This window comes from Letharia lupina, assembly GCF_014066315.1.
Source record: "Letharia lupina isolate WasteWater1 chromosome Unknown contig_3, whole genome shotgun sequence".
NCBI classification, from domain to species: Eukaryota; Fungi; Ascomycota; class Lecanoromycetes; order Lecanorales; family Parmeliaceae; genus Letharia; species Letharia lupina.
Window position 1 is genome coordinate 1,670,704 of NW_023502972.1, and position 26,722 is coordinate 1,697,425.

General features: G+C 50.8%; 9 protein-coding genes across 9 annotated transcripts; 6 read left to right on the forward strand and 3 right to left on the reverse strand.

The window, feature by feature from the left end:
• Positions 1–274: 274 nt before the first annotated feature.
• Positions 275–2,406, forward strand: HO133_007349 (uncharacterized protein; the record flags this gene model as incomplete). Its single annotated transcript, XM_037298240.1, has 4 exons — positions 275–997; positions 1,049–1,746; positions 1,797–1,970; positions 2,025–2,406. 4 exons carry the CDS (start codon positions 275–277, stop codon positions 2,404–2,406), a joined length of 1,977 nt encoding a protein of 658 aa, XP_037156875.1.
• A 975-nt stretch (positions 2,407–3,381) lies between these two features.
• HO133_007350 (uncharacterized protein) lies at positions 3,382–7,239 on the forward strand (the record flags this gene model as incomplete). Its single annotated transcript, XM_037298241.1, has 8 exons — positions 3,382–3,868; positions 3,923–4,192; positions 4,245–4,820; positions 4,877–5,269; positions 5,324–6,419; positions 6,469–6,670; positions 6,721–7,126; positions 7,178–7,239. The coding sequence occupies 8 exons, from the start codon at positions 3,382–3,384 to the stop codon at positions 7,237–7,239; spliced, it is 3,492 nt and encodes a 1,163-aa protein (XP_037156876.1).
• A 1,050-nt stretch (positions 7,240–8,289) lies between these two features.
• HO133_007351 (uncharacterized protein) lies at positions 8,290–9,887 on the forward strand (the record flags this gene model as incomplete). Its single annotated transcript, XM_037298242.1, has 2 exons — positions 8,290–8,560; positions 8,614–9,887. The coding sequence occupies 2 exons, from the start codon at positions 8,290–8,292 to the stop codon at positions 9,885–9,887; spliced, it is 1,545 nt and encodes a 514-aa protein (XP_037156877.1).
• Positions 9,888–10,448: 561 nt separating this feature from the next.
• HO133_007352 (uncharacterized protein) lies at positions 10,449–11,456 on the reverse strand (the record flags this gene model as incomplete). Its single annotated transcript, XM_037298243.1, has 4 exons — positions 10,449–10,630; positions 10,728–10,878; positions 10,940–11,028; positions 11,129–11,456. 4 exons carry the CDS (start codon positions 11,454–11,456, stop codon positions 10,449–10,451), a joined length of 750 nt encoding a protein of 249 aa, XP_037156878.1.
• A 329-nt stretch (positions 11,457–11,785) lies between these two features.
• Positions 11,786–12,856, forward strand: HO133_007353 (uncharacterized protein; the record flags this gene model as incomplete). Its single annotated transcript, XM_037298244.1, has 1 exon — positions 11,786–12,856. One exon carries the CDS (start codon positions 11,786–11,788, stop codon positions 12,854–12,856), a length of 1,071 nt encoding a protein of 356 aa, XP_037156879.1.
• A 44-nt stretch (positions 12,857–12,900) lies between these two features.
• HO133_007354 (uncharacterized protein) lies at positions 12,901–13,685 on the reverse strand (the record flags this gene model as incomplete). The annotated part of the gene is made up of 2 exons (XM_037298245.1): positions 12,901–13,103; positions 13,163–13,685. 2 exons carry the CDS (start codon positions 13,683–13,685, stop codon positions 12,901–12,903), a joined length of 726 nt encoding a protein of 241 aa, XP_037156880.1.
• A 649-nt stretch (positions 13,686–14,334) lies between these two features.
• On the forward strand, positions 14,335–18,615 carry HO133_007355 (uncharacterized protein; the record flags this gene model as incomplete). The annotated part of the gene is made up of 6 exons (XM_037298246.1): positions 14,335–14,891; positions 14,941–15,110; positions 15,333–16,345; positions 16,590–16,782; positions 17,001–17,857; positions 18,151–18,615. The coding sequence occupies 6 exons, from the start codon at positions 14,335–14,337 to the stop codon at positions 18,613–18,615; spliced, it is 3,255 nt and encodes a 1,084-aa protein (XP_037156881.1).
• A 971-nt stretch (positions 18,616–19,586) lies between these two features.
• On the forward strand, positions 19,587–21,716 carry HO133_007356 (uncharacterized protein; the record flags this gene model as incomplete). The annotated part of the gene is made up of 1 exon (XM_037298247.1): positions 19,587–21,716. The coding sequence occupies one exon, from the start codon at positions 19,587–19,589 to the stop codon at positions 21,714–21,716; it is 2,130 nt and encodes a 709-aa protein (XP_037156882.1).
• A 2,670-nt stretch (positions 21,717–24,386) lies between these two features.
• HO133_007357 (uncharacterized protein) lies at positions 24,387–26,684 on the reverse strand (the record flags this gene model as incomplete). The annotated part of the gene is made up of 2 exons (XM_037298248.1): positions 24,387–24,507; positions 24,661–26,684. The coding sequence occupies 2 exons, from the start codon at positions 26,682–26,684 to the stop codon at positions 24,387–24,389; spliced, it is 2,145 nt and encodes a 714-aa protein (XP_037156883.1).
• Positions 26,685–26,722: the final 38 nt, after the last annotated feature.

Here is a 26,722-nt window from a genome sequence, read left to right on the forward strand (position 1 = left end):
AGGACGCCCATACTTCTCATCCCTTCTTCTGAAGGCCTTTTCTTCTGGACCGTTCCATTGTTCCTGCCATACCTCGACAAAATTGTTCTTCGAATCACAAAGTCTGCTTGCTGCTAAGCTTTTCCGTCATTCCTGTACGCCTTTGGAGACGAATCCGCAATCACATCGCTCCCGAGGATCGCGTCAAGACTGTGAACCCTGCTGAAGTGACCCCCTCTTGGCTTGCGCAGCCAGGGCTGCTCAGGCCCGAGGCCATAGCACCCAATACGATCCAATGGCAAGCAAGACTGGCCCATCAACAGTGCCCGCAGATGTTGCAGCCGCCGCCGCCGCCGCCGCCGCAGCCAAGCCGAAAAGGGTACGGACCGGCTGTTTGACTTGCAGAGAACGACACCTCAAATGCGATGAAGGTGTTCCTGACTGCCAAAATTGCAAAAAATCGAACCGAGAATGCAAACGAGGAGTTCGTTTGAACTTCATCGATACCACCATCAGGAATCCGCCAATCACTCCTCCGACGGAAGACTGGGACGTGATATTTCAAGACGAGTCGCGAGAAATTGCTTCAGAATATCGAGGGGGTCTCAGTCGCTATGCCGCAATAGAGATAGAGGCTGAAGGGGACGTGGTACCCAAGGAGGAATCGACGTTCGATTTCGCCGATCCCATGATACAAGCTCCTGTACTTGCCCATCAGCAATTACCTTCCCAGCAAATCCAGCCGGGTGGAGTGGAGGCATATGCAGCGTCGATGCAGCCAATGCCAGATCAGGGTCGAGATCAGCATCAAAGACATGGCTCGACCAATTCGGACTCGACCTTTTCCAGTCATACCATTGGTGCCACCTCTGTATCCTCATACAACAATACCAAGCAGACGTTGACTCCGCCAAGCGAAACGCGAGAAGTTTTGACTGATCCGGAGGAGCTGCTGTTCATGCAAGTCTTCGTTGAAGAAGTTGGGATATGGATGGATAGCATGGATCCTTACAAGCATGTAAGTGGATCTACTTTGGCGCGCCGAGGAACAAACTGACTGACTGTCTAGTTCTCCCGACTTTTGCCCTTCGATTCCTTGAGCGAACCGATGTTGTTGAACGCTTTCCTTGCTTGCGGAGCTCGGCATCTAGTCCTGGTGAACCCAGCATATCAGGAAGACAAGGCTCTGCATTACTACGACTCCGCAACCAGATTGCTGCTCCGGCAATTGCAAAATCCATACCGAGACACTGTCATCTGCGCAACGACGGCTGTGATCCTGAATGTTTACGAGATCATGTGCGAGAAACCCCTTCAAAGGATGAATCATATTGCTGGCGCTCGTGCCCTGATCAAAGAGTGCGGCTGGAATGCTACCTCGGTCGGAGTCGGAGCCGCGTGCTTTTGGCTAAATGTGGGCATGGAGTTACTCAGCTGTCTTCATTTCAATTGGCAGGTAGCATGGAATCCGAACGACTGGGGTCTTGACATGGATTTCTCCGGGCCTACAGGTCCTGGACGCGAAGAAATCTGGACATACCGGATATTGTGGATATTGGGTAAGGTAGCAAATTTCCGCGCGCTGATGACACCTCGCTCCTCGGACCCACCACAGGACCATATGCGGATCCAGAACCGATACGAAGAGTGGAAGATATTGAAAGATTGGTGTGATGCTTGGGATAATAGTGTTCCTCGCACAATGCAACCGCTGGGTCGTTCGCACCCGTTTCAGCAAACCTCGAAGTCATTGTTTCCTGAAGTCTGGTAAGAATTGATATACTGAAATGACTTCTGGGTACGGACTGACGGTATAGGTTGATTAAACGAGCCACTGTCATTGCTCGAATGTTCTATCACACAGCGCTCATCTGCCTGGCACAAACAAATCCCATGATATCTGTAAGCCAACAAGAAGTACAAGATATGCAGGAAATGCAAATGCAGAACGCCCAGACGCTTTGCGGCATAATAGCCCATGTCAAGGATAGGTACCATTCCCACCAGGTAGACCTTCTCCTCGGCATCCTGCTAACGGCCATCAGGGGTGTTGCAAGTGTAGCACTCCGTTCCATTCATCACGCTGGTGAATGCCTGATCTCTCGGCCCGAGCAAGAAGAGGTTCTTACGATTGTCAACAAGATACATAAAGAAACCGGCTGGGGCATCAATTTCGTGATTGAAGGACTGATCAAAAAATGGGGTTGGAGCGGCCAGGACAGTCTCCAGCAGCCACTGAACTATGGATTCCAGCAGCAGGCATCTACAACATCATTACCTCCTGCACCACCGCCAAAGTCGATACCAAGTGGTATACCAAATCCTATGTATGCCAGGGCAGACTTTGGCCAGCCGATCCATCCTTATCAGAACTACTACGTCGCACCTCAACACCACCCAGGAGGGCAGAATTTCAACCACTTTTAATAATCGACAATACTCGGGACGTCTCCCAGTAGTTCTCAGCCATCTACTTCAGTCGATCTTGCAGAGCCAGCCTCCGTTTTAGGATGCCACCGACTTACCTAGTCACATTGGATGGCTTTGCGCCAAAAGTCAAATCTTTTCGTCGTTATGTGTGCTATAGATATCAGCGAGGCGTTGTCATGAATGTGAGGAAGAGATCCAGCGCACTTGCGGGCAGAAGGGCTGAATTCTTATACACGGGCCCACGGGGCGGGCATGATCCCGCACGGATGCTATGTCTGTATTTTAATGTAATGATACCAAAGAAGGGATGAAGAGAGCTATGACAGTCAGTATTTACTGCTTTGTTCAGTCTGGCAAACAGTTCCACCTCAGTCTACAGCCTATCACACTTAATAAACAAACTGACAGACCAGACAGTGACCTGGTATGCAGATAATTAATGGCTCATGTAAAGTGCTTCTAGTAACAACTATATTAGAGATTTTCAGTCTACAGCCATCTTTTGTAGAAACAGAACATTTTGTGTTGTTCTGCGATTCTCGCTTCCCCACCGCGGGTTGCCTCACAGCCTCAGTGCCGATCATGAAACATCGCAATTGCGATACCTTTCACGAATTGTACCACTACTCACCTGCTCCGTGAAGCTTCTTGGAGATTTGCTGTGCTTACATCCAAGAGCTGGCTGACATTTTCCTGGCGACTTGCGTGGGGCAATAGCGCGCCACTCCACAGCATCTGAGCCTTCACTCCGAGACTATGACAAAGACTCTTTGAGGTGTACTCCGAACAGAGAAGAATCACAAGAGTCAAATCGCGATTCCTTGTCTACAGACTTCCTTCCAAGGCCATTCATACCAAGAGTTCCTTTATTCGGTCTGGTTCGAGCATCAGCAGGATCTTCCAGGCTACACCCTCAACGACCGCTTGCTTTCAATCTATCCTCTCCGCCTGTGAGGCGAGGAAGCAGTCAAGATGAATGACGATGACCTCATCAATCAGGTATACCGAAAGATTGAGAGGGAGAAGGTCCTTATCAACGCCGCAAACAACATGCGCCAATCCTCAAATCCACAAGTGCAGCAGAGCTTGGATTCCCAAATAAGAGAGTCACGAAAGGGGATAGACTATCTTGAAGAAAGAATGAGAGAACTACAGATGCGAAGGATGGAGGCAATGGGGTCGGGAAGCAGTGGTGGACCTCAACCTCCAGCACATGGGGGCTTATCACCTCAGCAAAGAGGAGCGCGGAACGCACAAAGGCCAGTCGGACCAACACCTGCACCTAGGGATGGAGGAGCACGTTTTGGTCAAGATTCTGGTGACTACGGAGATCCGGGTAATGGAGGATACATGAACGACATGAGCGGAGGCCACGGCATGATGCCTCCACGAGCCCCATTCGGTCCTCCTGGTCCGGGGTCTACAACACCCAAAACGAGACCGAACTATACAAAACTTGGTGGGCGGAAGGTGTTTCAATATATCAATGCCGTGGACTAACGAGCCTGTGCAGACCTAATTAAATACGACACTGCTTATCTAGGACCCCGAATACAGCTTATGCTCTCCCAGCTAGAGTTCAAACTGAGCGTTGAAAAACAATACAAGGATGGCGTGGAAAAGATGGTCAGGCTCTACCAAGATGAGGGGGACAGGAAGAGCAAAGCCGATGCAGAGGCCCGACGAATAGAGAGCAACCAGAAGATCCAGCTCCTGAAACAGGCTTTAAAGAGGTACGAGGACCTGCACGTAGACATGGAAAGCACCAACGATGCGCCAGATGGTAGGTCCTCCTCTGTGAGGGTTGGATCGTGAGCACCTGACAACATACATAGATGACAGCTTGAATTCCCCAAACATGCGGAAGCCCTTGACAGGTCTCCTCTCCATGACCGTACATGCCGTCAAGGATGTAGACCATGTCGCCATTGGGAGGCTTGCTCGGAGCCCAGAGACGTTTGTCGTGTTGAAGGTTGAAGATACGGTCAAAGCGAGAACGAAGAGTACGAGGATCGACAAGTGGACCGACGAGGTTCACCAGATCGACATTGACAAGGCCAACGAAATCGAATTGACTGTGTACGACAAATCCGGAAGTCACCCGACACCTATAGCCATGCTGTGGATTCGGATATCTGATATTGCGGAAGAGATGAGACGTAAAAAGATTGAAGCGGACTTGGGCGGTGGTTGGGCAACAGCAGACAGGATGGACAATCAAGGGATGCAAAACCGACAAGATTCTGCGTACTCATCGTTGCAACAATCACAGGGCCGTGAACAGCGGGATTCAAGAGGCTCATCGGCACAGGCTTCCTACAACGCAGCCCAGCCTCCTTCAAATCCTGGAGATGTCGACGCATGGTTTGCTCTGGAGCCCGTGGGAAGGATTCAATTGACTTTGAGCTTCAGTGAGCCCTGATAACCTCTAATCTATGGTTCAGGCAGAGATACTGATATGTGGCAGCTAAACAACTGAAAGACCGAAGACCCTTCGACATTGGTCTCAACCGTAAAGGCGCCATTCGCCAGCGCAAAGAAGAAGTCTATGAGCTTTATGGCCATAAATTTGTGCTCCAGCAGTTCTACAATATCATGCGTTGTGCCCTTTGCGGGGAGTTTCTAAAATACTCCGCCGGTATGCAATGCGAGGATTGCAAATATACGTGCCACAAGAAGTGCTACTCCAAGGTGGTCACCAAATGTATCAGCAAATCTAATGCGGAAACCGACCCGGATGAAGAGAAGCTCAACCATCGTATCCCACACAGATTCGAGAACTTTTCCAACATGGGGGCCAATTGGTGCTGCCATTGTGGCTACATCCTGCCACTTGGTCGCAAAAACAAGAAATGCTCTGGTGAGTCGATTCCACTGCAGCTCTTTATCTTATATAGAACTGATCTTTGCACAGAATGCGCTCTCAGCTGCCATGCACAATGCGCTCACCTTGTGCCTGACTTCTGCGGCATGTCAATGGAAGTAGCCAACCAGATCCTAGTACTTTCGCGAGAAACCAAGAATTTGCAAGGACAGCGACCTTCCAAACCCACAAATCTGAGCGAAAGGACCTTGAGGCCAAGCGCTGGACGCCCAAGTCCTGCCCCTCAACCGTCTTTTAGACCAGCGCCAGTAACAGAACAGCTCAGCACGCCGGCTACCGACCCCCGAAGGTCACACGGTCAGGAAGAGCAGCTGTATAGCCAGCCTCCTCCAGCTCCACAGTATGGAGGACCATCGAGCGCAGCTCAGAATGCTGCCAAGAATGCAACATATAGTGGCGAGGGCCTGCCACAGCAACGTCGACCTCAGCAGCCTCCCCGCACTGCTTCGTCCCAAGCGGCCATTGCCGCTTCTAAGGTCATGGGTGTCAACAACAACAAGAGACTGTCATCGCCCAGATCGAATACAACCACTGACTTCAGCTCACTTTCTGGCATGCCCGGTGCAGGCTATCCATCTATGGATGAAGGGCCACAACAACCTCCGCAAGCCACCTATAATCCGAAAGACTATGCAGGCTACGGTGGTTACCCTTCGCAAGCGCCTCCTGCCTCTGTCGTCCAGCCTCCACAACAGCAGCCCATTTTCCAAGAGCCAACCAGAACACAGCAACAAAACCAGCAAGTCGTCAAGGCGCTACCTGCAAGCGAAGCCGCCCCTCAACAGGGTATGGGAAGGCGCATTGGGCTTGAGCACTTCAATTTCCTTGCTGTGCTCGGGAAGGGTAACTTTGGTAAGGTTATGCTGGCAGAAACAAAAGCTACAAAGAAGCTTTACGCCATCAAGGTCCTTAAGAAAGAGTTCATCATCGAGAATGATGAAGTAGAGAGCACGAAGTCAGAGAAGAGGGTGTTCTTGGTTGCAAACAAGGAACGCCATCCGTTCTTGCTAAATCTTCATGCGTGCTTCCAGACGGAAACTCGGGTATATTTCGTTATGGAATACATCAGCGGTGGAGACCTTATGTTGCACATCCAACGTGGGCAGTTTGGGAGCAAACGCGCACAGTCAGTGAAATGATCCCTCTAATCTAATCATCAATACTGACACCTCCAGGTTCTATGCGGCTGAGGTCTGCCTAGCTCTAAAATATTTTCACGAAAACGGAGTCATCTACCGCGACCTTAAACTCGACAACATAATGTTGGCTTTGGATGGTCACATCAAGGTTGGTGATTACGGTCTCTGCAAAGAAGAGATGTGGTATGGGTCAAGCACAAGCACTTTCTGTGGGACACCAGAGTTCATGGCACCAGAGGTGAGTCAATTTCCCATCGTTAGCGACGGAATATCCTAACCTGTCGCTAGATCCTACTTGACAAAAAGTACGGACGGGCTGTCGATTGGTGGGCATTTGGGGTCCTAATCTATCAAATGCTACTGCAGCAGTCCCCATTCCGAGGGGAAGACGAAGATGAGATTTACGATGCCATTCTGGCAGATGAACCGTTATACCCAATTCACATGCCACGAGACTCAGTGTCGGTCTTACAGAAGCTGTTAATGCGCGAGCCAGAATTGCGGCTAGGGTCTGGTCCCACTGATGCTCAAGAAATCATGAGCCATGCATTTTTCAGGAACATAAATTGGGACGATATCCGAGACAAGAAAGTTGCACCTCCCTTCCAACCACAGATCAAGAACCCTACGGATACCAGCAACTTCGATTCCGAATTTACAAGCGTTACGCCTGTGCTTACGCCGGTCCAGTCTGGTAAGTTTGTCAATGTCCGTGGAGTTCAGAATCTGAGCTAATAACTTTCAGTTTTGACGCAAGCAATGCAAGAAGAGTTCCGAGGCTTTTCATACTCGGCAGACTTCATATAATGGGTGCAACAGGATGATATAAGGTCAAACTTGCAATTTACGTGGCGAACGATGCATGAGACAGGTTGTAGGACAGGGCAGGGAGTGAAGTGTGAATAATAGTTAGGGCCAATAGAGTACAACTTAAGAATTTGCATTTTAAGTGATGACAGTGTGCCCATGGTGGTACTCTATGCTGGCTCCAAGCTCTCGATTTCCAGCCAAGGATGTCCTGTAGAGCAGGGTTGCGAAGAAAAAGGCTGAGCTTTCCGAGGTACTACACGCTGGGCAAACCTACTCTACTGGTCTGCTGTTATCACGTGCCAAACCAATCGTTGCACGCATCAATGACAACTTGGACGGTGCCGATGTATTGCTCCCGGTCTTCGCGCCTGTAGGTCCTGCGTTTGATTCTTGATAGAAACGGTCTTGGGATGGGAGCCCGGATCGAGCCGGTTGTGTCATGCCAGCCTAGAGCACACGGCAATCCTAGAAGCAAGAACTGACTTGACTGTTGGCAATAGAGACGGATGGCTCATGAAGCGCGTTGAATGATTGGTGCCCGGTTGCATTGGTCGTGGCCGTTTTCCCCGTCGGCGACCGAAGTCGTTCATGTGAGATTCGCTACTTAAACATGGACTTCCAGCAGAAATTTACCTCGTCTTTGAAAGATTTTTTACTTGATTTGTTCCAGCATTTGGAGTGTATTTCAAGCACAGAGTACTTTGTCAGAGCATACCCAACTCGCAAGCGGGTATAAGGCATCTCTCATTCCGCATCTCAGCCAACAAGATGTCATACCCGTACTATCCAAATCCGACCCGGTCTAACTCCGGGACCAGATCCGGCACTAGCATGGTTCGCCAACTTTCGGATAGAGTGATGCAATCGACAAGTCATAGGCGTCTCGAACATTATTCCGCACAAAGGGCCCAAGATGCTCGCGATGCCTTGCCTCTCATCCAGGCAAATAATAAACGTCACTCCAGCAGATCAGCCAGCTATTATCATCCCTCTTCTCCAGAGCCTTCGTATCAGCCTCATCAGCTCATTGCTGTTTGCTTCAACCACATGGCTGGCAGGGAGTGTGAGCATTGTCGCAACCTGGACCGCTCCTTGAATGGCGATCGTCATGATAGTTCGCCGGATTCACATCATACCCTAGGATATCAAGGACAGGGTCATGGACAGCAGCGATACAGCAATGCCTCTCTCCATGACGAAAAGCAGAGAGATGGGGGAGAAAAGGGGGGTGAGCGAGGTTCACCGCCCGTGGTTGGTTTCTGGCATTCGGAACTCGCAAAATTGAGACTGCAGCTGCTGGGATTGTGGGCAAGAACCAGTAAATGAGCATTGCCCCACTCGTTAGAAAACTTCGCGCTGACTCTTTGGCAGCTTTGATACTCTGTGTTTTTATCCTCCTTGTCATGAGTATGTACTGGGCGGTATTGTTCAACGTGGAACAAAACTTGTCCTCGCTCGACGTGTATGTTGTGGATTTCGACGGCACTCAAGCACCATATACGGGAGTCACGCCTCTTGTTGGTCCCTTGATCACCCAAACCACCGAAAAAATGATATCGTCTGGACAATCCGGGGGCCATTTGGGTTTCATCACCATGGATCCAGCCTTCTTCGACAACGACCCAATGAACGTCCGGCAAGCTGTGTATGACTTCAAGGCATGGGCAGCAATCGTCATCAATGCAAACGCTACAGCGCTCCTCCAACAAGCTGTACAGCAGGGCAATGCCAGTTATGAACCTCTGGGGGCCTGTCAAACCATCTGGGTTGAAGCTCGAGATCAAGATACCGTTTATGACTACATCCTTCCGTCCCTTACGAGTCTGCAGACGGAAATCACTTCCATCTTCGGCCAGATGTGGACGGGCATGGTCCTCAAAAACACCAGCATCCCAATCACAAACCTACAAGCGGCACCGCAGGCACTCAGCCCAGCAATCGGCTTCTCAATGTTCAGTCTCCGCCCCTTTACCCCTCCCGTCACCACCCCAGCAGTCACAATTGGTCTCATCTACCTCATCATCATCGCCTTCTTCAGTTTCACCTTCTTCCTGCCCATCTACACCAAGCTCGTCACACCCGGAGGGCACCCGACCATCAAATTCTGGAAATTCATCTGCATCCGCTGGATCGGCACAGTCCTAGCTTACTTCTTCATGTCCCTAGCCTACTCATTCATCTCTCTCGCCTTCCAAATTCCCTTTGATAACCCCACTGCTCCGACTACGATGGTCGCCAACAACCCCGACGCTTACGGTAAAGGCACGTTCGTCGTCTACTGGATGATCAATTTCATCGGCATGATCGCCCTCGGCCTCGCTTGCGAGAACGTCGCAATGGCAATCGGGCAGCCGTGGACGGCGATGTGGCTTATCTTCTGGGTCATCTCCAACGTGTCGACCGCTTTCTACTCCCTGGACTTGGCGCCGAAGTGGTACTACTGGGGCTACGCGTGGCCGTTGCACAACATCGTCGAAGCGTCGCGGAGCACCTTGTTCGATTTGCATTCGAGGATCGGGCTCAATCTCGGAGTCTTGTTCGTTTGGTGTGCGATTAATACAATGTTGTTCCCGTTCGCGTGCTATTTCATGCGCTGGAAGACGATGAGGATGAAGAGGAAGGAGGCCGAGGCGAAGAAGAACTAATTGATCAGGAGCCGAAAAACGTTCTTGTTTGTTTTTTGAAATTATTCTTTGACGAATCATGACAGGGCATATCGCATACCGCATTGCACGTCATTGGCGTTTTGGATATATTAAATCAAGGAGGGTATGGCGTAGATAACTTATAATGTTTATAAAAAGGAAACTTTGGGCCCGCCTGTATCATCTCCTGCCGTAAAACCTTGTTCTGAGAATGTAAGGCTTGTTTCCAGGTTTGAATTGATACAGAGAGGGCATGTCGCCCCAGCTATCGGATCTGTGTTGGCTTTGAGTTTCATGTCGGAGGAGAAACAATCGGATACAGGTTTAAGCATAACCGTTCCTGAGAACGGAACGTTCAACGAACGGCACTCTGTTGCATCCGTGTCTCCACACCCGTAGGCAAACACTCCCATTGCTGTGCTAAGTTCTATGATACAATGCGGCGAACCTAGAAGACCTCCCTCTGCTCAACCGTATCTTTTTCTTTTCTTTTTCTTTTCTAGTCTATTCCATCCCTCTCCTGCACTCCATCCTCCTTCCCACCTCGCATCCGAGATCAGCTCATCCGATCACCACCTTCTCGTCCTCCGAGAAGTCGTACTCGGGCACGGCCAGGTTCAGCGGCGCGGGGCCCTTCCGCGCCCGCCCGGAGATGTCGTAGTGCGAGCCGTGGCAGGGGCAGAACCAGCCGCCGAAGTCGCCGGATTCGCCAATGGGGACGCAGCCGAGGTGCGTGCATACGCCTGGTGGGACGGAGGGTGGAGGTTAGCTTGGCCGTGCTGGGTTCTGCGATCGTGAGGATAGCAGGGGAGGGGGGAGGAGGAGGGGGGGAAAGCGTACCCAGCATTATGAGCCATTCGGGCTTCTTGACGCGGTCGGAGTCTGGTTGCGGGTCTCGTAGCGATTCCCACTTTGTGTCTTCGGCTTCTTTGATTTCGTCGGCCGTGCGGTGGCGGATGAAGACGGGCTTGCCGCGCCATTTGATGATTACCTGTTCGCAGGAGATCAATAACTATCGCGTCGCAGCGGTGAGCGGAGAGGAAATAGCATACGTTCTTGCCCTCAGGTATGGCGGCCAAGTCGATCTCGACCTTGGCTTGCGCGAGCACGTCGGCGGAGGCGGACATGTTGACTAGGAAATCTGCATTCGAGCACAATTGTCAGCCATTGCGTCCTCCCACTTTCCCATCACATCCCATAGTATCATGCTACACCTCCCCAAACCCTTCGTGAATGTTCACCTTGCACCGTAGCCTTTGCCCCCGCCGCCGCCAACAGCCCCATTCCTCCAACCATAAAATATTGAAACGTCTTATTCGACGTCTCGCCCTTCTTGCTCATATAATTGGCAAAACTCGGTATCTTCGTTGTAGGATTCTCGTCGCGGTTTTTGAACGGCGATTCGAAGCGCGGTGTTTGTTCGTATTCCCCCGAGTGACGTTCGACGATGTCGGCTTTGCAGCGCCGTTGTTGGGTGGCAGCGAGGATTGAGGGGGTGATGGTGGATTGGACATGTTGCCGTGGACAGAGGCGCAGCAGGGTGCTGCGGGCCGCTGGGAGTGGTGGCATTCTGGGGAGAGTGGAGAGTTTGGATGCAATGGAGGTTTCGGTGACGATGGGGATCGAGGTCCTATGGGAGATGAAAAATACGACGCTAGAGTAGCGCTATACCGCCGTCCCAATTCCACGCTGAAGGTTCTATCACGCACGACACCGCCCATTCATTCCTATTGTCAGCGACCAATTTGACTCACGATGAGGTTGTTCGCTCGAATCGTTGCTTCGGGGGAGACTTGGGAAGACCTGCTTCCCACAGTCTTGTTGGATTCCAATTCTTTTGGTTGAGCGTGAATACAAGCCACAGCCACGGCAGTCGCTGTTCTTCTCCTGCCTTCACTATGCGACTACGGTTGAGCATCATCAAGCCTCGTAAGCTTACAGGCTTCGAAAGAGTCATTTCAATACCAAGTCTCCGTCAAAAGCGCCGTAGAGCGCTCCTTGCAGGGAATACAGTGGGATTTGTGCCAACGATGGGCGCTCTTCACCAAGGCCATCTGGCCTTGATACGACAAGCTGCGAGGGAAAACGATCAGGTCTTTGTTTCAATCTATGTCAACCCTACTCAATTCGGCGTCAATGAGGACCTCAGCTCGTACCCTCGGACCTGGGACGCTGATAAAGTCAAGCTCGCGGCATTGGCAAAGGAGTTTAAAAATGACAGCCTAGTAGGCCACATGAGTGTTATATTCATGCCAAGTACAAAAGAGATGTATCCGTGCTCGCCTCCAACCTCTGAGGTCGACGGTCAAGGGTCGTTTGTGACCATCACCCCTTTGTCATCGAGACTTGAAGGTGCTTCGAGACCGGTCTTCTTCCGCGGTGTTGCAACAGTCTGCATGAAGCTTTTGAATATAGTGCAGCCCGAAAGGGTGTACTTTGGGCAAAAGGACATTCAGCAGACATTTGTGGTCAAGCGGATGGTGCAGGATTTCCATCTCAATACGGAGGTTCGCGTTGGCTCGACAATCCGTGAACCGGATGGTTTGGCTATGAGCTCTCGCAACGTTTATCTTGGAGAACGGAGACGCAAAGTAGCATTGGTGCTCTTAGCTTCTTTCAAAGAGGTTCAAAAAGTCTTCGCTAGAGGAGCTAGGAAGAGGCGGTTCTTGTACAATGCGGCGATTGACAAGCTGTCCGTCATGAAAAAACAGCAGTACGCCTTGCCGAGAGAGAAGCGTGCAAGATTCGAGATCGACTACATCTCGATCGCGGATCCTGACACCCTGGACGAGTTGGAAGAGGTGGATTCGGAGCGCGGAGCCATATTGAGCGGTGCTATCAAAATGCTCCCACTCGAAGAGCCTCATGAAGGAGAGGAAACTGGTCTTGGCGGAGGGACATCGACCGTGAGACTGATCGATAATATACGTTTGGAGCTTCTGTCAGCTAAGGTTGGATATATACCATAGTGTTGGAAGCCGTTGTAGAGTAGGCCTGCGCTGGCAAAATCTTATCATAGATCATTCGTGTTCCTCTGCTTGAACTTCTTGGTTGCTCGGTCTGGAGCCCTGTTCTCGAATTGTGAGCCATGCAATTCGAACACCAGACTTGCCGATTCGGCTTTACTTTCTGCCGTGGCAGCTTCCTGGCCCAAGCTCTGGTTGGATACAGGTTGTGGGATCTCGAACCCAAAGATCGTATGCTTTTTGGGTATGGCTAAGACAGTCAACATCGTCAGTCCTAAAACCCCCGTTCGGCTGTTGATGGACTCTTACTCTTGAGCTCATTCATTTTCGTGACGATCTGGAACGTGAACTTCGTATCCCTAACCACGATTCCAGCCAGTCCCACCATTCCCATACATTTACTCCTCACAACCGTGACCTCCGCTCCATGGTAGTCCGCACTTGCGAGCTTACTCCCGGCGCTGTTCGCAGTCACAAAAGCCCTCTCATCCATATTCATACCCAATATTTCCCACACGTATCCCAGCCACATCCTATGCAACGGCACATATATCTCATACTTCTTCGCAGTATCTGGAATCTCATAGATACCAGAATCTCGCTTTTCTTTCGCAGATAAAGGCTTTACCTTCTGGCGTCGCTGCGATTTCTCTTTCTTTCGAAGGCGTTGGATACGTCGTTTGGCTCGAGCATCTTGAGATGTGTGGTCTGGGGATGTAGGGCGGAGGTGGAGTGGCTTGTGAAGGACCTTGTCGACAAAGATTGAGGCGGCGAGTGGGGCAGGGTGGGCTTGGGTTAGGAGATCGTGGGCAATGTGCTTGTTGTTTGCCATCGGGACACTGACAAGTTGTCGGTACTGTATTTGTGTTAGAGCAAGAAATCCGATTGTTTCGGACATAAAGAGCCAAGCAAAGCCTAGAGTTCGCTGACAGGGGTTCGGGTAGCGAGAGTACGCGAAACGCGTCACAGCTTTAAGTTTTCTTCTAAGCGCAATGTCGTCTGGACCTTTAAGCAGTCAATAATGCAAGGGACAGTACTACCGTCGCGGCGTAGAATTTTTGGGAGCCTTGTAATGTCGATATCAACGAAAATGCTCGCTTTCAATGCCACGATCCTGGAAGAGTGCTGAAAATTAGCAGCAATTTCCTCCTTCACTTGTCGGCAGAAGGTGAAACTCACTTGCAGCACCCATCTTCTTATAACTTCAACGGTCCCCCACACGTCTTCAAATTTCATATTTTTACATGGAGGACAGATCTTGGGCTCGTCATAGAATGTACTTGGATTCCCCACAATTGGAATGGCCAGCAATACCCACGGCATTGTCCTCCCCCCTTGATCCTCACCTCAGTCCCCAAACTCAGACTCAGACTCCGCGATCAACCACCGCATCACAGATACTCGCAGCGTTCTCGCCAAGACCCCAACCGAAGCAATCACCTTCATCAGACCGCGTCTCCCCTCAAGAGTTTCCCATAGCCATGGAGGGAAAACGTAGCTCCCGCAGAAAGGAGCAGATTTCATACGAGATATCAGATGACTCGGACAACGTTGACGCCTCTTCCTCGCTCGACTCTACATTCTCTACGCCTCAGAAGGCTCCTCGGACGCGGGTGAGCATTATCGATCTGGAAGATGAGCTCGAGGAAATTGAATCACCTAAAACTCCACCCCCTCGTCTCTCATCTGCCGGGCATGCGTTACGTCAACCCAACGAACTTGCTCTGTCCTTACGGGCACAGGAAAATGGCGATAAGCGTATCGCCAAGAAGAGAAAGATCACAAAGAGGCATGCAAAACCGAAGACTATATTACAGCCCTCGGCTCCTAAAACAGCTCGTCAGGAACTCCGGAATTATGTCAACACGGAGACAGCCGGAAAGAGATCAAACTTCTTTGTGGCAAAAAAGGACCTCTTCCTACCCTTACTCCCGGAAGGCAACCATGTTCAGCGCCTTATGGCTCAACGTCAACAAAGCGGGAAGAGGGAAGAAGATCTGAGTGTGCCTTATGAGATCATTGAGCATCAGCCTGCAGGGTAAGGTCATTTGCTGTCTCAGAAGCGGATTCAGCTGATTAATCTGCAGAATCAAAGCGGACATGAAGCCCTATCAGCTACTGGGCTTGTCTTTCCTGATTTATCTTCACAGGAATGGTCTATCTGGCATTCTCGGTGATGAAATGGGTCTCGGAAAGACCTTACAGACGCTGTCTTTGATCCAGTACCTGAAAGAGAGTCGAAAGCTTTCAACCTCGAGTAAGTGCATGTTTCGAAGTAATCTGGTCTTGATCGAACCCTTGGTCTTGAGCCGCAATTCCTATCTCGTGAGCAGGGGGCCGGCCTCAACTCCCAAGACTATCCTATAACCTAGATATCCTTTCTCGAAGAAGTAGCAGTATGCGGGTTTCAACCGCTAAAACTGCCTTATATCCTGGGCATATTACCTCAAAGAAGCTATGCTGACTTCGAAATTTACAGGTGTTGAGCTTCGACCTTGTCTCGTGGTATGCCCCTTGAGCGTCCTTAGCTCGTGGATGGCTGAATCTCGACGATGGACTCCTGATTTGAAAGTTTTGAGATTCCATGGGTCTGTACATGAGCGCGACCGACTGAAGAGGATAGCGATGGGCGATATTGATACCTTCGGCAATGAGACCAGAGGAGCACGCAAAAAGAAGAATGATCGCCGCACTGCTACTGGCAAGCCTATCATTGATCTAGATTCCGATGCGGACGATGCTCAGGGAGTTGATCTCATCGTTACAACATACGAAGGGTATCTGGCCGAGCAAGGCTGGTTCAAAAAGGCATTCCTCTGGAGCTACGTCGTCCTTGATGAAGGACACAAAATTAAGAATGATCTCAGCTTGGTTTCCAAAGCGCTTCAAGGATTAGGCGCAGAGTACCGTTTGATCCTGACAGGCACACCATTGCAGAACAATTTAGTAGAATTGTGGGCCTTGCTCCATTGGCTCTATCCTGAGGTCTTCACGGAGAAGACCGCCGAGCTTTTCAGGTCCTCGTTCAACCTTAATAAGGGACAAGTCAGCACCAAAGTCATGGACGATGCTCGGCGCTTGCTTGAGATCATAATGCTCAGAAGGATGAAGAACAGCCCTGGAGTGGATCTCAATCTTCCACCAAAAACCGAAGTACTACTATACGTTCCTCTAACTCCTATGCAGAGATTTTGGTATATGAGACTATTGACTCGCGCCGACAAAGGACTTTTGGAGGAGTTGTTTCAAGGTGCCCAACAAAAGGAGGCCGTTGCTCTCAAACAGGAGTCGGAAGAGGGAGGCATCTTGCAAGAAAAGGGTATAGAAGAGCTAGAAGCATTGGAAAACAAAGCATACGGAGGGGAAGAAGCCGCGACTGAGTGGCAAGAGACTAAAGAAATTATGCGCCAAGCCCTGGAGCACGAACAGCAGGACGAAAACAGGAGTACGGCCTGGAAGAAGCTGATGAACCTTTTAATGCAATTGAGAAAGGTGTGTCTGTCTAGAGCCAAATGACGAAGTTTAGCTGACCTGATTAAGTGCTGCAATCACCCATACACTCTTCCTCATGCAGAGCCAGACCCGTATTACCTCGGCGAAGTGAGTCATATTTTCCAACCCATCGTTCCCCGTTTCATCATATCATGGGGGCCGGAGACCTTTTCCGCCTCTTGAGACATGTCTCCTGACTCTTGGTCCATCCCCAAAGAGAAGCACTGACTCTGAAATCATTTAGCACGTGATCCATGCATCAGCCAAATTTATCGTACTCGACAAGATTATCGATGAGTTGGTCGTGAAACAAAAGAAAAAAGTCCTCATCTTCTCTGGCTTTACTCGTATGCTGGACTGCTGCGAAGACTTCTTGCACCTACGCGGTGCTGGGGAGCAATTCAAATACGTCAGACTCGACGGGGGTACTTCGCGCGGTACGTATATTTCGGAGTAAATTCTTCCTGTTCGGTAGCAGATTGGGGCCACATGCCATTTTCAGGGAGCAGAAAGCTTCTTCACTCCCCAGCACTGTCTTTTCATTCAGGTGAAACGCCTCGTTTCGGCAGCGAAAGGATCACTATGCTCTCTATATTTGTCTCATTTCTCGGAATTGTGCCTCAAAAAAGCGACACTGACTCCAAAACCTGCCTAGCCCGACGGAACCTTGGTATACGCATGTTCAATCAGGAAGAATCCGAGTATCGGGTTATGCTAATCTCGACTCGCGCTGGCGGCCTGGGCATCAACCTAGCGACAGCATCCGATGTCGTTATGCTCGATCAGGACTGGAACCCACAGATCATGCTGCAGGCTGAAGCTCGTGCTCATCGCATAGGACAGAAGAAGCCTGTGACCGTATATAAGCTCTGTACACAAGGCACGGTTGAACAGCAGATGATGGGCAGAATTCAGAAAAAGCTTTACCTCTCTGCGAAGGTGACAGAGTCAATGCGAGATATTCATTTACAGTCGGCAACGAAGAAGAAGAAAGGCCCAGGAGGTAGAGTTGTGGAAGCGGCAGAAGATGATATGCCGCAGCTTGATACAACCCAGTTGATGTCCTTGGTCCGACGAGGAGCCCAGGCACTCGCACGTCCAGAACTTGACGTGAACGAGATGCTGAGTTGGGACTTCTCAACAATGCTCGAGAAGTGCAAAGATCAACCCGCCGACATCCACGTCTCGGGGCAGATACAAGTCGGTGTCTCTGTGAAGGAAGAAGACGAGAAGAGATGGTTGGCTCAGATAGAACAAGTCGAGGCGCGTGTCTTCGAGGGCAAAAAGCATATCAAGGTTAGAGAATCCAATGGCTACGACGGAATTGCTCAAGAATGGTCCAGAGAGGAAAGACGAATTGGCAAAAACACTACTGTCATCATAGATGGCCATGTCGTAAGTAAGGAAAGCGCCAATTGTGCCGACTGGGAGGCTGTGCCAACAATGGCGGGCAAAGATCCTCGGCTAGCGGAGCCTAGGCGGGAGAAAAAGCCCGAAGTAGTTAATCAGGAGGTATGTGTTCTGATCAGTTATCCAATTGGTTAAGCTAACCAGGTACTACAGCAATGCCAGGTCTGCTGGGATGGCGGAAACCTAGTCCTCTGTTCAGGATGTCCCCGCTCCTATCACTATACATGCCTTGACAGAGACTTCAAATCGAAGTCCAAGGGCAAAATGCACTTTCACTGTCCGCAACACCAGTGTGCGGACTGCCAACAAAACACTACTGATGCTGGCGGCATGCTCTATCGATGGTAAAGTTCCATATTATTCTGGTCCTTTAAATGAAATTGGTACTAATTTAGGTCTACAGCCGCTGGTGTGAGAGAGGATTCTGTGAGGACTGTCTCGACTGGGACAAAACGGAACTTCTCGGCGAAAATCTTAAAGAGTACGAACTACTTGGCTTTCCGGCAGTCCCGCAAGCATTTTACATAAAATGTCCGAGCTGTTTCGACCACCATGTTGAGACTCCTGAGGCAGCTGATTATTGTGTTTATCAGGCCGAAGAGATCGATGCTCGTTATGAGGTCTTAGTGGAAGCGCAGGCTTTGGTTGCAGCTGCCACACAGGTCGGGAAGAAGCCCGTGCCTCAAACGCCGGCTGAGAGTCTGACCGATGGGACGACCTTGGACAACAGTTCTGGCATTAGCACCCCTCGGTTTGGAGACTTTGCAAATACTACGAGCAGCCGGAAACGCAAAGATGGCCCACAATCTGTCAAACAAACGCCTACACCCTCAAAGCGTTCGAAGGGTATCTCAATTTAGTGGAAGAACAGCGTCTTCGGTATTAGGGAGGGAAAGTCATCGCGGCGCTAGGCTATGGGTGTTGCGATATCGGGTAGTGATGCATCCGCTTGGATGTAATGAGCCCTCGAGGTGCAACTAGCGTTTATACCCACTGTCGGCGATGTTAGATCCAGGGAGACTTTATCTTCATGTGCCAATAGTTCACTATGTTCCCCACATCTGGCCGGGATAGCTTTAGCTCGATTGCGTGTACCCAAAATGTAAACCAATCTGCGCAGCTTGTATCGAATACTCTCCCGTTTTCGCAGTCCTTAGGTAACCCTATTGCAATACGTAGCTTCAAATGGGCATCCTATAGCGGCACGATCTGTCCCATTGTACTTCTCTCATAAGTCCTGATTTGGACTAGCGTATGCCAGATTTGCGGATGACTAGAGTACCTTACCTTACTCGTACTTACCGAGTCATTTTAGCACCTGCCACTTCCACAACACCGCAACCACATCCAGAACCTAGACTCAAGCAGCCACTATCAGTGCTGCAGACAACCTCACATTAGGCTAGGATAAGTAAAATTCTCAGCGCCTAGACAACTGATGACACAGGTCTTTTGCCAAGTGATTCCCGTCGGGTAGGACAAAATTGACGCGTAAAGACTCTCCACCAGATCATCTATTTCAAGAAGCCCATTTCGACCATTTGCCGTTCATACGAGAAAAGGGCACAGATACGTAGCTGGCAATAGGGGTTATTTGTGTAAGCCAGAATCGAGTGAGCCGAAGTAAATGTCTGAAGGGAATCCACATAAGCCATCCTTGAGAAATACGAGCAGGATCGAAATCGTCTATCCAGATCATCACATCGAATTGTCCGGCAGACTCTCGGATCCTCAAGTCCTGACCTTTGCATGATCTCTGTCTTCTCTTTCCCTGGGTACATCAGCTCGAATCTACAAGAATTGCCCTTGGGTCTTGGGGTCTGCTCTCAGTATGGCTGAATGGAAGCCGGTCTGGATTGCTCGCTCAGACGGTGAATATGAGATCAAGACTAAAAAGAATGGGAGAGAGCTCAATGCGCCAACAAGCGCTCAGCTGGACAGGAACTCAGGCGAAAATGATTACTACGAGCTACTTGATATCGACGAGCCTGTCGCAATCGAGTGGAAGCGCATTCTAGGAGGTATGCTCCATCGGGAACAGAAGGGTCCAACGGATCAGATATGGATCTTGGTGGACTTTCCGGAGAACTACCGCCTGTATAAGCGTTTCAAGGACAAAAAGGAGTCCAAATCTCGTACTAAAGATTTATCTAAGCCGGCCAAAGCTGATGGAAAGGATGGCAATAGATCTGAAGATTTCTATCTATATGGCTATCCATTAGGTCATAAGAAGCGATTCAAGAGCGCGGTGGATTTCTTCCCACATTTATTGTGGCTTGCTCAGGGTACAAGCAATCAGCGTACCGATTGCGAGTGTAAGCAATGCTCTCCTGAATGGGTTCAAAACGTATCCATTCTGCCTGGGAAAAGCGGCTTTGTTCCGAAGACGGAACCTGCGGCACTTCAAAAGGACAATCCTGCAGTGTTGAGAGACAACATGATACCAAAACCACAAGTGGTGATCAAGCAACGCTCCATGTCCCAAGAGAGCAACAAGGTATCAAAAGCTGTGCCCAAAATTCAACCTCCCACTCCTAAAGTACAACCTTCAGCTACCAAAAGCCCTGCTCCAGCTCCAGCTGCCAAAGTTGTACCTCCGGCTGCCAAAATGGCATCTGTACCCTCCAAAGCTGCATCACAGCCTGTCAACACTCCGGCAGCTCGCACTCCTGCTCCTGTTCCAACTCTAGTAGCACCGACTCCTCTGCCACCTGCCAAATCTTTGGAACAAGACCAAGATGCCCAGTACAGCAAATACATCTACCGCTCCGGTGAGCTCACTTGGTTCAACAGAGGCTCCGCGTGGGGTCTCTCAGTCATCGTCAAGCGCGACCTCTTCAAAGACCAGCGCGGTCAGGACCGACCAAGGTATCTCGTGCAGCCTCTCTCACACCCATACGTTCATCCCACTACGAAGATTATCTCTTCCGAGGATGACCTCCGCCCCTGGCTTGCATGGAGTGCTCCAGGTCCAACCCATCAAACCTTAGCCACATCCGGTTGGGACTACAGGACCGTCGACTGGAAAGGCGTTATCGACGGCCACTACGGTGTCGGAGATGCAGAGGTGGACGGCAGCATCTACGCCGCGAAATGGATAGATGACAGCTTCACCCTCATCGACCCTCTGAGCAACAACACCACAACTACAGGGGAGCGCTCCTACAATGGTATCTACTTTGGCGGCGAAAAGCTCTGGGTTGGAGAGCCGGTCCGTCTCCGCGTCGGCCACGGCCACGACGTGATGATCATCCACCAAATAATCGAAAAACTCAAACAAAACTCCACGAGCTCTGCCTCCGCAAGCGTCTATCTCATTGGTGATATCTATCGCTATTCCACCATCCCGTACGCCGTCGGGCAAGAGCCTGCCGAAAACCCCAACCTCCCAATGCGTCTCCGCCAAGACCTCAAATACCGCAATCGCGTCTCCATCGCCTCCAAGCGCACAATTTCCTACTGGCAAATCATCCAAGCCGCACACCGTCTTGAAATCACAGAGATCAAAGGCCGCTGGTACGAGTCGAGCGTCCTGCTACCTATCCTCCACGGTGCAGCGGCATTCCAACAAGACGTCCAGCGTGGCGAGATTACAGATGTGGGCACCTGGATCAATGGACGCGGTGACGCGAACAGCGCGCCCGGGAAACCGGGCAAGAGATTCAGTAACCGCCTCGAGGCGTTCGACCAGGCTGTTCCGGCTGGAACGAAGATTAGTAGGGGGTTAGATGGGCCCGCGGAGGAGAACGTGTTTCCGGCTACCAATCCGTCGAGCATGCAAGCATCTGTGACGATGGCGGTTCAGCCTGGGACTGAATTGGCGGCTCAGTCGAGTGTTCAGGGGAGCGGAGGACAAGGGCAGCAGGTGCAGGGGGTGAGCGATGGTGATATTGCGCAGTTCATGGATCTGGATCGCATGGAGGAAGGGTTTACGCAGAACTATGTTGGCGGGCAGTTTTGAGGTGCCGGATCGTAGGCAAGATGTACCTAGCTAGCTTTCTCGATATCATGCCCCTCTTGCTTGTCGTGAAGAAAGTCATCTGCCAGCTCGAGGCGTCAATTTCACCATTTCGCAACCACAGCGGGGAAAACCCTCCCCGTCGATGTCAACCGGTCTATGATTTCAGCTTTGATACCGCAAGCTTGCCTCTGTTCGAGGAACCTTGACCCAACCTTTTCCGTCGAGGTAGCATCGACCTATCCAAAATACTTCGCTCAATACTTCCACACCCTTAAGCACTAACATGGACAAATCACCATCCCTAGCGCCATCCTCACAAGGGAAGCTAGAAGCCATCTCCGTCCCCCGTATCATGTGAACCCAGAACATCAGCCAGCTGTCCGCAGAGCCAGCTCCACCTTCATACAGCAGTGGTGTCTGATGCTGATTTGCAATCTAGGCAATCTCAAGTCCATCGGTCATGGATCCTAACCTCCCATCTCGCGCGGCGCTCTCTTTCTGCGACATCTGCCAGGTAGTGATCCTGGTTCATGTCTGAGTGCGGTAGAGCGACTGTCAAAACGCGGTATTCAACCCTCTAATCATCGTGCAGGCACCCAGGGCCTTATACACATCTGACACAGCGAATCTACACTTAGATTCGGGTCGTGGAAAAAAGTCACCCTCCTGCCAGCAGCGTCCGTGAGGGTTTGAAGTCATCGTAGAAAAAAAAGCATCAGTTACAGACGGCATGACCCTTCGCATGTTCGTCACACCATCGATTACGCACACGGACAGAATTTTCCTCAAGTGTTCATAGTCCGGCATCGCAGCTACTACTGCCGCCTCCGATCAGTCAGCGACTTCTCCGCCTCCGGATTCCGCCGTCCACGTGGCCTTTTCCTCATCTACATAAGGTACGTCCAGAGACGGGTCGTCGCGCTCGCCGAGAGGAAAGAAAGGCACTCGGGCAAAGCTTTTGAAACCACCGGGGGCTACGGTGGAGATTTCGTTGGGATGGGAGCGTACGTTTTTCCCTCCCTTGTGGCACCCTCGTGGAGCTCGGATGCGTGTCGAGGAATCTTTGGGATATCTTGTCTGTCTTTAGGTCGGTTTTCCTGTGGATTGGCTTTTTATGGATACGGAACTTGCGCGGGTCGGTGTGACAGATGTTGCGACGCTTCGAGACAATGGCTCGAGTGCTGTGTACCACGTCTTCGGCGTCTGTTACAAGTGACCAGATGGGGGGTTTTCTTCTTTTTTGCTGTTGATCGTACCGCAGCTGGAGTACGGGTGGACGAGATTGTGGTTCTCAGCGTCGAGTTCGCGATAAGAATCACCGATGATCCATAAATACGGAGACGGGTGAACGTCGCAAAATCCTCTTCGTCTGTGATCTGCAATTTGAACACGTCCGCCTGTCTGCGTGCGGTGGAAAAGATGGGATGATGCGCGCCGGATGACGGATGAGAATGAGGGGCGAGAGAGACGTGTAAAGGTCGTGGGGGATCCAGGTCGGGTTACCCATTTTACCGCTGGGCGTTGAAGCAGGCTTCCCGTAGTATGGATCAGGAGTCTTGTCGCCAAGAGTTCTTGTTCCAGAGTGTATCTTTTCCTATGCAGGGCCGCTCCATCAGTCATCTCCCTACGCCCCTTCATTTTTGATCATCTTTCATCTCGTGCGGTTTACCTTCTTCTTCTCAGCCGTCGCAATTGACTCCGTGAGGCGCTGAGCCGCTACCTGACCAGTCTCTCTCTTTATACAAGCGTTGAGATTAAAACGTCTCGTGCATCTTCTGCAACGCTGCAGTGTTTGAAAGCGGGTTGTATTCTTTCAGGTCCGTATATGGGTGCGCATATGAAAGGGTGGAAGATGTTCTCAAGTCCCTCATGGTTTGCAAATGATCTGTTGGACGTTTGAGATACAGTACGTGGATGATCAAAAGACAAAGATGCGATGGGGAGAGACTGGCGGTTTTGTTATCCTGGATATGGTTTGGAAGGATACTGCGAGTCGTACAAGAAGAATTGCCAGAATTGGCTATATTATGGTCCCTCCTACCAGCCATTCGAGGTCGACTCTTGCCTCGATTGTTGAGGGGAAGAATGACATGCACTGTCAGCAACATGCGCTGTCAGCAGGATACTCTCAGACGCTGTGGCGCTGGAGAGACTAGAATTGAAGGTCCCTAATATTTCTGTATGAGCTTATGAGGATAGCTTCCTGATAGGAAGAGGTGGTTGACGAGACCGCGACACTTGGAGGTTGTCACATCGTGAGTTAAGTCTATAAGGATATTCAGCCACCAGTCCCAAATGGCCCTAGTCCAGTATACACGACCGCCTCAACCATACACCCTATTCCACCTCCTGGGAATCCTGCAGCCTTCCCTGTCAGATACAACATGATCTGTATCGTTGCAATGTCTCCTAAGATGCCAACAATGGACCTTGTCCCTAAGCACTGGAGCCTTAGAAACCACCCTTTGGACCAATACTTCCCGCGCCAGCTTCTCAGTGGATGCACTAGGAACGGCGGTGGCTCTTCGGCACAATTACCTGGGTCTGCGACTTCGCTGGACGGTATGGTAATTGCGCGGGCGGTGGTTCACTTTGCTCTTGGAGTCTGCTCGCTAGCCGTGTCTTTTTCAATTCATTTAGGATGTGATTCTTCGGACCTCAGGATTTCACTCAATCCTCAACCAAAGGTTTCAATCCTAGTCCCATGGGCCTCGCTGGGCTGCCTCTCCTGGATTTTCTACCCTCAGCCATGCCGGCTATGCGTTCCTTACTTTCAGTACGACCGATCAACCTGCCCAGATTTTTCGAATTAGCGTTGGTACTTGGGGGCAAATCATAGACAAAGTTAAGGAGTAAGAAGCGTTGATCGCCCCGTAAATATCTCTTGAGACAAGAATATCGGTACAGAACGGGGGGGACTCCCTTTGAATCCAATTGTACGTACCCACTTCTATCCATAGGATTGCCAGCAATGCCGAGACCTTGACCGCTGCCAAGGTTATCAAAACGGTCTCTTCCATCAAGACCGTTTTTGTTTCGACTACGAGGGGTAGCCCACCCCGATGTCTTGCTTCCGTGGGACGCAGAGGAGGAGTCCGAGGTCTCAGGTTCGTCGCTGTCGTCCACAGAACCGAGTTCGAAATTGTCATTTGCCGCTTCTTCGAGTACGCGCTCGTAGTTGCCTAGACTCGTGTTGGAGCGCCAAAACGGGACTTTGCCCCCGAATAGTCCACGCTTTCGTGGTGGTGAGCCGAGGCCACGCCGCGGTGAAGAGCCGAACCTGCTATAGATACGTTGACGGCGGGAGCGACCGCAGAGGAGGTACACCGCAATGGAGAGAATGAAAAGGAAGAGAATGAAGCCAGGTATGCGGCGTGGTGATGATGCGCGGAAAAGATTCGAGTGCCAATGGTCTTCCGTAGAAGTGGAATTCTCCGTGCGGAGGACCGCTGCGGAGCCGGCGTATTGGAAATCTGCGGGGATACCGGGTATATTGCTACCAAATCCAACAGCAAGGGCGTCGTTTCTTGATGGAGGGACCTGGCTGGATGCGTATAGAACCATTTTGCCAAGAGTCCAGCTGACTTCTGTATTATCGATCTTGTTGACTGCTTGAAAAGAAGCTGTAAAGCCCTTGTCCTTTGCATTATCCAATAACTTCATCGTACCATTGTGCATGCTATCTGGAGTTGCCTCCAATCCCACTCTCGGGATTCCAATGCCTTCGTGGAGGATGTTGATAAGCCAGCTAGCTTTGAAGCACACCTCGATAGCGGTCTGCTCATCGACCTTCTTCCCCCACTCGTGCTTGTCTATCCCTTTGCGAATGATATCCCAATCCTGGCTACAGAACTCGCTGACTCGCTGTTGATATGTATTGAAATCGTATGCTTTGTCTTTGTGGCTTTCCTGGAATATCTCATGCGTGGTATGCCAGTACTCACTGACGCCAACAAAGTGATTGACGTCAAAATCGATGGCAGGGACGTGTACTCCGTTGAGAAGACAAGGGTTATCCTCACAGATATGGTCTTTCTCCAAAAGAGGCAGCGTCATCATCAAACACTTGTCGAATTGTCCAGTCCCATTCAGATGAGGGGTTTGTCCATTGATTGTCTTTGACCCTGGTAGGAAAACATCCCCCTTGGTAGTAACGCTTAAGCCGGCGGGAAGGCATGGATCTTGGAGGACCTCCGTATCAATGGCACCACTAGCCTTCTGCAAGGCTTCAACGTATCGCCTCCTGGCTTCATTGACTCCAAAACCTAGCCACGTGGTGGTGAAGACTCGATACTCCGCTGCTGTCCCATCGATAGTCCTCATCCGGAGCAGCTTGAGATCATTCGCATGACGCTCAGCTTCCGTTGCATTTGGGGCGAAAGCAATTTGCGCAGAGGCGCCGCCCATGTCGAGAAAGCCATATGTATGATGGTTTTTCCCATGTGCGTGATCCTTCGGCGCGTCAAAGCCTCCGAGCAGATAGTTCGCGGCGACCCATCCGTACAGACCTTCGACCTCGCCGGGGATGACCTGTATATGTACATCGCATTCTGGTAATTGGAACTTGGTGTTTGAACGAGTGTAGGAGCAAACCTGCCGCAGAAGTTCGTTACGCTGGTTCTCAGGCAACAAGCGCATGCCAGCCGTGGCGAGCAGGAATACTGGCGTGTCTTCCTCAAGACCGTTTGGAATGACTTTGCGGGCTTTCTTATATAGGCTTTCCAGGTGGTCTGGCCCAACACGATCGGGCTTCTCTCCGAACGTCGCAATACCAGGATGTATCTTCTCTGTCCATTTGCTCTTAGTCTCCAATACAGGCAGCGACTCTAATTCCTTCACTCCCGCTTCCTTTCTTGCCTTGTCGCTGTCGAGCCATCTGTAGATATGTAGACGGGTACCAGAGGAACCCGCGTCGAATATGATCCCATACCGCCAATGCGACGATCTCTTATCCACGTCGCCAGACATCACTTTGGTGCATCGAGGGCAGGATGCCAAATGCCAGA